Source organism: Theobroma cacao, chromosome 2 (genome assembly GCF_053813885.1).
Source record: "Theobroma cacao isolate CCN51 chromosome 2, ASM5381388v1, whole genome shotgun sequence".
NCBI lineage: Eukaryota > Viridiplantae > Streptophyta > Magnoliopsida > Malvales > Malvaceae > Theobroma > Theobroma cacao.
The window spans coordinates 35,805,703-35,815,988 of record NC_142640.1 but is presented as its reverse complement, the minus strand read 5'-3'; the positions used below and the strand labels follow the sequence as shown (position 1 = coordinate 35,815,988).

Here is a 10,286-nt window from a genome sequence, read left to right as displayed (position 1 = left end):
TCCTCCTCCAATGTCCAAGTTTGCCACAATGATGACAAATATCCTTTTCTTTGTCCTTTTTGACACTTCCCTTAGGCTTCAAGGCCTTCTCATTTTGGGATTTTACCTTCTTCCCGTTTTGGGCTTTCTTCTTTTATTGCTTTGTATAAGCCTTGGAAGAAGAAACAAGAAGCAATGATCCCTTATCTTTCCCGATAGACCTCTCTACCGTGTCTAGCATATTCAAAAGTTTGAGAAGAGTGGCTTTCAATCGATTCATATGGAAGTTCAACAAGAACTGACTAAAGCTATCGGGAAGAGATTGTAGAACTAAGTCTATACTTAGCTCATGATCCATTGCTAATCCCAATTGTCCAAGTCTTTTGATGAGCCCAATCATCTTCAGCACATGGGGTCTAACAGAACTGCCTTCTGCCATTTTGCATTAGAATAGTTCTTTAGAGATCTCATATCTCTTAGTGCGCCTCTCCTTATCAAACAGTTCTCTAAGGTGAAGAATTATGGATTGGACATCCATATGTTCATGTTGCTTTTGGAGCTCAGGGGACATACTAGCTAGCATCACACATGCTGCCTGATCATCGTCATCCTTATGACGTTGATATGCTTCCTTATCCTCAACACTAGCATCAATAGCAGGGACTAGTGGAATAGGAGTGTCAAGGACATAGGATTTTTTCTCCTGTTTCAAGACGATCTTGAAGTTCCGAAACCAATCGAGGAAGTTTGGGCTAGTGAGTTTATTTGCATCCAAGATGCTCCGCAGTGACAAATTATTAGCCATGTATATAAATTATGCTTAAATAGATAAAATAAAGCAATAAGTAAACGTCATGCATAAACTATTTTAAACAAGGTTTTAAAAATTTTAAATAGTTCTCCCACTATTTTCTACAAGATGATAACCCTCCATATCACCTCGAGAGATCTCTACTAGGATTCTCTTAGTGGGCTAGGATCCCATCCACATAGTCATGGCCTTGAGTGTGCTCAACAAACCATGATAGGTAGATTAGGTAGGTAACTAAGCTTACCAATTGTATGTCTATACAACTCTTAGATCAGCTCGGTGACAACACATTGCCTAAACATTTCATATATGTTTTGCCTAGCCTTTGCCTCTAGTTTCCATAATAATCAAGTTTCCAAGCATCCGAATTTTATGAAACTAGTTGAATAAGACCCACCAATAGCTCAAACATACTCGTGTAAAAGTGTGGCCTTGAGTGTGCTCAACAAGCCTCTGATTAAAAAAGCAGCCAGGTTATCTTGCTATATGGTGGAAGGCAACTTAATCATACATGGTATGTGACTCAATATTTACCAAGGGATTTTATCCTTTTCGTTTCATTAAGGTCTCATTTGATTAGCATGCATAGCATTTAATATATCGTATAAAATTAAATGTCAAACCCTACTTTGTAAAATAATTATGATGTTATTCACATGCTCGATAGAATGTTTGTATATTGAGGAAGCCCGAAAAATCGACAAAAGACGGTATTGCCCCTAGAGATGCTGTGAAGTTGATTTATACCTCAAGCTAGTTCAAATGAAAAATTTAAAAAGGATTTGAGAGTTCTGAAATCCCAAAATCTACTTGGAATGGTGATTCGGAGTTCGAGGATCAATTTGGAATCAATCAGGAAATTTGACCGGTTATAGGGTAAAATGGTCATTTTGCAATTTGAGGACAAAATGAGAATTTTTTTTTTTTAAAAAAAGATTTTCTTAGTCCCATTTGGCATATTTGAGTATGATATGAGTATTGAAGTACAATTGGAAGATTTAGTAGTGAAAATATATGAATTTTTGATATTTTTGGCGTATAGGGGTAAAATGGTAATTTTGCCATCCAAGGATGAAATTGAATTTTTCGAGAGAATTTAGATCAAATTTGATTACATGGAGCATGATATGAGTATAAGGAGTGAAAATTATGCATTTTTGGTAATTTTCCAATTTTTGGGGCAAAAATGTAATTTTTCACTTTTACGGGGGCAAAAGTGTAATTTTTAAAAATTTACTCCACCAAAACTTTGGAAAAGTCTAGAAATTTCATGGAAGACATGGATAAGTGAAGAGGATTGAGTGGTAGAAAAAAAAAGTCAAAAAAATTGCTAGTAAAAATAAAATAATAAAATATTCAAAAGGTAAATAAAATAATAATATTTTATTAAGCCTATTAAAAGGCTTGAAAGTTCCAGAATTCTTCATTGGGAGGGTCAGCTAAAACCAGCAGGAGAGAGAGAGAAATAAGAACAAACCCTAGAGTGAGAAAATTCAAAGAAAAAGTGTGATTTTTCAAGAAATCAAGTGTTTAAGGGTATGATTTTTCAAGCTTAGCTTAAGATTTATCATTTCCATGCATTTCTCCTTATTTTCTATGGTTAAATTATGTGTTTTGATGATGGATTCAAATCTGATCATATGGGTTTAGAGAGAGAAAGTTGTTAGATTAATTTGATTTTGAACTATGTTAGCGTTTAGTGTTAGTTTAGCATGTTTATGAGTAAAACAACAAGAAAACTATTCATTTTCTCCATGAATTTCTCTAGGCCGAATCTAGCCAATGGTGTGTGAGGATGAGGTTGACTTTATTTTAAGAGAATTAGATGGAAAATTGATGAATTATGAGGTTGGAAATTAAATGGGAATTTTTGGTGTAAAAAAAATTGAAATTTTTACCCACTAGGGGTAAAAGCGTAATTTGTGATCCGAACTGATAAATTGGACCACATTCATAGTCATTGAGGTATTGTGGATATAATTGGATAATTGAAATTGAAATGGATGGAATTGGAGTTGAATTGGAGATTTTAGAAATTTACACCGTGTATAGGCGAGTTAGGTCAGACACATGATTAAGCGATTGTCCAAACATTTCACACCCTATCTAGTGCATACGCATGGATAAGAGCCTGAAATAATATATATTGATTTGACACAAATTATTGAATTTTTGTGTCATGTATTGTGGATAGGTGGTGAGCTATCTGATACGAGTAAAAACCTACACCCGAGGACCGAGAATAGGAGTATATCTACTCCTAGTACAGTGAGTAAACTTACTATCGTCTGAATTATCTAGAGTAGATTTATTTAATTGTGTGATTTTATGGAAAAATGGTTTAATTGGAAAATTATTGTGTTTTATGGTAAAATGGGATTTTATAAAATAATTTTATAATATTTTTTGAAAATTTAATAATGATTTCAAAAATAGAGTAATTGGAGACCTATACTATGATTGTGTTGTTTATCCATGATTTTACATTAAATGGCTTATGATAAATGTGGGTATGACTGGTTATTTTTATGATTTTAAGAATATGTGAACTGCTTTATTTGCCTTGAATGTGTTAAGTGAGCCATGTCATACTATTGTGATTTTATTGGTTGGTGGATTTTAAAGTGGGCACTGCAGTGACGGGGGTTCCGTGGGCCAGCCTAATTAGAGGGGCACGGTTCTCAATTATTGAGCTTACCTCGATTGGAGAGGCGCGTAGGATAACTCCCGAGGTAGGATTTGAGTACACTTCACTCTGGCCACCACGTGAAACTGTGACTCAGCCAACGCCAAGGAACGGTTGTGTTGTCAGAGGTGAAATGTGTTTGTGTGTGTGACAATAAACAGCCTTGGCGGTCTCGGTAAGATGCCTTCGTGGGGTATCCCCGAGAATGGATTTTTGACAAGGGCCAAGTTTTTGAAAAGTGCATAAGCCATGTTGAGTAATTAGATGAAATCTAATTATTTATATGGGTTAGGATGAATTATTTTAATTGTCTCCTATTACTCGGCTTTAGATTATTTTGATGATGTTTGTCTACTCACTGAGATTTTATAATCTCACCCCTTCTTCCTATACATTTTTCAGGCTCAGAATAGGCAGTAGACTGTCAATTGCATCGAGAAGTAAATTTTGGAGTTACATCTTAGAAAGCAAGGTTATAGACTTAAACCTTCTCAGTTATTTGGGGGCCCACGTGTCATTGTAAGTTAAATTGCGTACTCTAGTTTTCTATATTATAGTATGTATAAATTTATTTTATTTTATGTGCAGATAATTAATTTTTGATGCTTCAAAAATATATATATATATATTGTTTTACATTAAAATAGATAATTTTAATTAATATTTTTATTTTATTTTATTATTAAAAAAAATAAAGAGAGAGGAATGAAAAAACTGGTACAAAAGCCTTGCGAGGTCTCGAAAGGTGTTCGGGGGAAGAATGTCTATCGAGGCTTCGCGGCGGTTGTCACGGGCTCAATGGGAGTTCCGGGTCATGACAATTCGATTGGTATCAGAGCAAAGGGAAAGATAACCCTATTCCTGGGAACTCTCGCATATGATCTATGGCGAAGTATGACTCTCCGCCCAAGAGCTTGGAAGAGGAAGGAAGGGACTGCTCCGCAATTCCCTAAGTGGTAGCCGGAGTGAAGTGCACCTCTTGCCGAGTGCTCTGATAGGTACCATTGGATGCCATTATGCCCTGAGGGGTTGAGTCGAATTCGATTGGTATCAGAGCTTTTGGTTAACAAAGCATGGTTTTAAAGTTTTTGATTTTTATAGTTATTTTCAGAATTCACACTGACACTGCGTGGCCCCGGGTTGAGTTAAACTAGGTTAAGTTAAGTTGGGTTAGGTAAAGTTGCATGTATGTAAAGTCTGAGATTACCTAAACTTGCTTCGTTTCCTTTTTAGATTACCATGCCTCCTCGACGTGAGTGCCCACTCCCTACTAGATCAGCTAGGAGGGGCAGAGGTCGTCTTAGGCAGGGTCAGCCAGACCTTAGAGGAGAGGAATCGACTGCATCCCCTTTTCGAGCAACACTTGCTGCTGAACCGGTCGAGATTCCTCCGCCACCTACTGGCATTCCTGCCGTGTCTTCTGAGGTAATTCAGGCAATGGCAGCCTTCTTTACCGCAATGGCTGGTCAAGCTCAGACTAGTCAGGTCCCACCTGTAGTGCCACCAGTTACTCCTTCAGTTCCATTGGCACATGATGTCTCTATTTCTAAAAAGCTGAAGGAGGCTAGACAACTGGGTTGCGTGTCCTTTGTGGGTGAGTTGGACGCCACCGCAGCGAAGGATTGGATTAATCAGGTTTCAGAGACACTCTTTGATATGAGATTGGAGGATGAGATGAAGCTGATAGTGGCTACGAGGTTATTGGAGAAGAGAGCCCGTACATGGTGAAATTCGGTGAAGTCCTGTTCCACTATTCTCCTAACTTGGTCAGACTTTCTGAGGGAATTTGATAGTCAATATTATACCCATTTCCATCAAAAAGAGAAGAAGAGAGAATTTTTGAGTCTGAAGCAGGGGAATTTAACTGTAGAGGAGTATGAGACTCAATTTAACGAGCTGCTGTCTTATGTGCCTGATTTAATGAGGACTGAACAAGATCAGGCCGATTATTTCGAGAAAGGGCTCCGCAATGAGATAAGAGAGCGAATGACTGTGACAGGTAGGGAGCCCCATAAAGAGGTAGTACAAATGGCCTTAAGGGCTGAGAAGCTCACAAATGAAAATAGGAGAATGCGAGCTGAGTTGGCAAAAAGGTAAAATTCGAATATGTCCTCCAGTCAGCCACTAAAGAGGAGCAAAGGCTCATTTGTTTCAGGGAGTGCTCCTTCTGTTTCGGTAACATCCTCTCGACCATCATTTTCACAAATGCAGCAGAGGCCTCCGAGATTCAGCGGATCTGCAGTGACTACTTCTGAAAAAAGTTTCGGAGGTTTTGATAGATGCAAAGAATGTGGAAGATTTCATGGCGGGGTGTGTTAGGGGCCTTTGCGATGTTTTCATTGTGGCCAGATGGGTCACTTTAGAACTAATTGTCCATAGTTAGGACAGGCCACTGTAGCTGCTCTATCTTCATCAACTCGTACGGACTTGCAGATGAGAGATTCCTCTGGAGCACAACTGAGGCAGGGAGTAGCTATCCGGCCTGATGTGGAGAGTAACACCATAGTATACCCACATTCCAAACCATAGACTCGTGCGTCAACAAAAGTTTTTACGGTAATGGAAGATGAAGCCCGAGTCCAACCTAGAGAAAGTGAATGAAAAGTTAGGTGGAAATGTAAGATAATGATAAGAGATGTAAATACTAAGTTCTGAGAGTGTAAATAAAGCTTTTAAGAATAATATAATAAATGAGTTTATGTAGAATATCGCTATGAAATTTTCTTAATGTATTGTGGAAATTAGAGTTCAGAAATGCATAAGACATGAAAGATGAATCTTTGAGGCATTGATGAGAATGAAAGTGCAACCCCGCATGTGTAGGGATTAGTAATATGGGTAACTAAAGTGAAGAATGATCCTGAGTGGTTCAAGATTTAAATTTCATGTATGATGAGTGATGTAGGTAGAACAACGAAAAGAACATCTCAATAGTTAAAGGATTGTGGAAGAATGCTCAAACGAAGGAGATGACATGAGATGTTGAACATTGGATAAAAGCTAATACCCATATCTTTTCTTGGAGTTTGATAAGTGAAATTTTGGGGACAAAATTTTTTTAAGGGGGGTAGTGTTGTCAAACCCTGCTTTGTAAAATAATTATGATGTTATTCACACGCTCGATAGAATGTTTGTATATTGAGGAAGCCCGAGAAATCGACAAAAGACGGTATTGCCCCTAGAGGTGCTGTGAAGTTGATTTATACCTCAAGCTAGTTCAAATGAAAAATTTAAAAAGGATTTGAGAGTTCTGAAATCCCAAAATCTACTTGGAATGGTGATTCAGAGTTCGAGGATCAATTTGGAATCAATCAGGAAATTTGACCGGTTATGGGGTAAAATGGTCATTTTGCAATTTGAGGACAAAATGGGAATTTTTTTTTTTAAAAAAAAGATTTTCTTAGACCCATTTGGCATATTTGAGTATGATATGAGTATTGAAGTACAATTGGAAGATTTAGCAGTGAAAATATATGAATTTTTGATATTTTTGGCGTATAGGGGTAAAATGGTAATTTTGCCATCCGAGGATGAAATTGAATTTTTCGAGAGAATTTAGATCAAATTTGATTACATGGAGCATGATATGAGTATAAGGAGTGAAAATTATGCATTTTGGTAATTTTCCAATTTTTGGGGCAAGAATGTAATTTTTCACTTTTACGGGGGCAAAAGTGTAATTTTTAAAAATTTGCTCCACCAAAACTTTGGAAAAGTATAGAAATTTCATGGAAGACATGGATAAGTGAAGAGGATTGAGTGGTAGAAAAAAAAAGTCAAAAAAATGGCTAGAAAAAATAAAATAATAAAATATTCAAAAGGTAAATAAAATAATAATATTTTATTAAGCCTATTAAAAGGCTTGAAAGTTCCAGAATTCTTCATTGGGAGGGTCAGCCAAAACCAGCAGGAGAGAGAGAGAAATAAGAACAAACCCTAGAGTGAGAAAATTCAAAGAAAAAGTGTGATTTTTCAAGAAATCAAGTGTTTAAAGGTATGATTTTTCAAGCTTAGCTTAAGATTTATCATTTCCATGCATTTCTCCTTATTTTCTATGGTTAAATTATGTGTTTTGATGATGGATTCAAATCTGATCATATGGGTTTAGAGAGAGAAAGTTGTTAGATTAATTTGATTTTGAACTATGTTAGCATTTAGTGTTAGTTTAGCATGTTTATGAGTAAAACAACAAGAAAAATATTCATTTTCTCCATGAATTTCTCTAGGCCGAATCTAGCCAATGGTGTGTGAGGATGAGGTTGACTTTATTTTAAGAGAATTAGATGGAAAATTGATGAATTATGAGGTTGGAAATTAAATGGGAATTTTTGGTGTAAAAAAAATTGAAATTTTTACCCACTAGGGGTAAAAGCGTAATTTGTGATCCGAACTGATAAATTGGACCACATTCATAGTCATTGAGGTATTGTGGATATAATTGGATAATTGAAATTGAAATGGATGGAATTGCAGTTGAATTGGAGATTTTAGAAATTTACACCGTGTATAGGCGAGTTAGGTCGGACACATGATTAAGCGATTGTCCAAACATTTCACACCCTATCTAGTGCATACGCATGGATAAGAGCCTGAAATAATATATATTGATTTGACACAAATTATTGAATTTTTGTGTCATGTATTGTGGATAGGTGGTGAGCTATCTGATACGGGTAAAAGACTACACCCGAGGACCGAGAATATAAGTATATCTACTCCTAGTACAGTGAGTAAACTTACTATCATCTTAATTATCTAGAGTACATTTATTTAATTGTGTGATTTTATGGAAAAATGGTTTAATTGGAAAATTATTGTGTTTTATGGTAAAATGGGATTTTATAAAATAATTTTATAATATTTTTGAAAATTTAATAATGATTTCAAAAATAGAGTAATTGGAGACCTATACTATGATTGTGTTGTTTATCCATGATTTTACATTAAATGGCTTATGATAAATGTGGGTATGACTGGTTATTTTTATGATTTTAAGAATATGTGAACTGCTTTATTTGCCTTGAATGTGTTAAGTGAGTCATGTCATACTATTGTGATTTTATTGGTTGGTGGATTATAAAGTGGGCACTGCAGTGACGGGGGTTCCGTGGGCCAGCCTAATTAGAGGGGCACGGTTCTCAATTATTGAGCTTACCTCGATTGGAGAGGCGCGTAGGATAACTCCCGAGGTAGGATTTGAGTACACTTCACGCTGGTCACCTTGTGAAACTGGGACTCAACCAACGCCAAGGAACGGTTGTGTTGTGAGAGGTGAAATGTGTTTGTGTGTGTGACAATAAAAAGCCTTGGCGGTCTCGGTAAGATGCCTTCGCGGGGTATCCCCGAGAATGGATTTTTGGCAAGGGCCAAGTTTTTGAAAAGTGCATAAGCCATGTTGAGTAATTAGATGAAATCTAATTATTTATATGGGTTAGGATGAATTATTTTAATTGTCTCCTATTACTCACCTTTAGATTATTTTGATGATATCTGTCTACTCACTGGGATTTTATAATCTCACCCCTTCTTCCTATACATTTTTCAGGCTCAGAATAGGTAGTAGACTGTCAATTGCATCGAGAAGTAAATTTCGGAGTTGCATCCTAGAAAGCAAGGTTATAGACTTAAACCTTCTTAGTTATTTGGGGGCCCACGTGTCATTGTAATTTAAATTGCATACTCTAGTTTTCTATATTATAGTATGTATAAATTTATTTTATTTTATGTGCAGATAATTAATTTTTGATGTTTCAAAAATATATATATATATATATATTGTTTTACATTAAAATAGATGATTTTAATTAATATTTTTATTTTATTTTATTATTCAAAAAAAAAAAAGAATAAAGAGAGAGGAATGGAAAAACTGGTACAAAAGCCTTGCGAGGTCTCGAAAGGTGTTCGGGGGAAAAATGTCTATCGAGGCTTCGCGGCGGTTGTCACGGGCTCGATGAGAGTTCCGGGTCGTGACATTAAATCTATCACATGCTGTTCTACTAAGATGGTTATGGACTTTTCTACTCTAGTTATGAACATATAAAGGAAACATGCTCAATATGATGATGATCTTGCATTTCATTTGAAAAATGTCACTCAACAATTGAGGATCATAGTTCAAATCATTTGGTGCTTAGGTTTGAAAGGATTTAGTAATTTTTTTTTAAAATTACTTAGTAAAGGAATTGATCATATCAAGGCCTTTAGCTAGCTCAAATCACATTTGAATTAATTCTATCGGTAAGTTCTTTCTAATTAAACTTCTTTAATTAGAAACCTAAACCAATTTAGGAAACTTCCTAATTTGAGTATCTATCATAACCATTTTAAAAGGTTTCATGATCCAAATCATGTGTCCTAAATATTTTAGGAAGGTCCTTATCCACGTTTTAATCTTGTATTATCCATTCACTAATTGTAGAGTTCTAATAATTATTGGAAGTCCTAATTTATTAGTAAATTTATCTTAATTAAAATCTATCCTAATCGGATTAGGATGTCATCAATTCAAGTTGACTTTTAATTTTAATTAAAATTATCTAATCTAATTAGATGTCGATAAATTTAAATCATAATCCCTTAATTTAGGGAGTCCTCATCAAATGAGGAAGACTTAATATTTTTGGAGATTTAATATCAATCAATTTAAAATTGATTGATTCCACCAAGGATTCAAACTCCTTGATTTTAGGCATGTATCCCTAACATTTAGGAGTCAATGATCAGCTAAGGAAAGAATCCTTCCTGATCATTGAATGTCCAATTTCTCCAGGAAACAGCCTCTTTCCATAAAGTAGTTGCATCCATGGC

The 10,286-nt window shown here is 35.6% G+C and overlaps 1 protein-coding gene across 1 annotated transcript; it reads right to left on the bottom strand.

Annotated features, from left to right (window-relative positions):
* Positions 1-424: 424 nt before the first annotated feature.
* On the bottom strand, positions 425-784 carry LOC148764203 (uncharacterized). Its single transcript, XM_088803557.1, has one exon. It carries the CDS (start codon positions 782-784, stop codon positions 425-427), a length of 360 nt encoding a protein of 119 aa, XP_088659683.1.
* Between the last annotated feature and the right edge of the window lie 9,502 nt (positions 785-10,286).

Excerpts from the sequence above, each read along its gene's own strand:
- LOC148764203 (XM_088803557.1), bottom strand. The coding sequence starts at position 784 with ATGGCTAATAATTTGTCACTGCGGAGCATCTTGGATGCAAATAAACTC.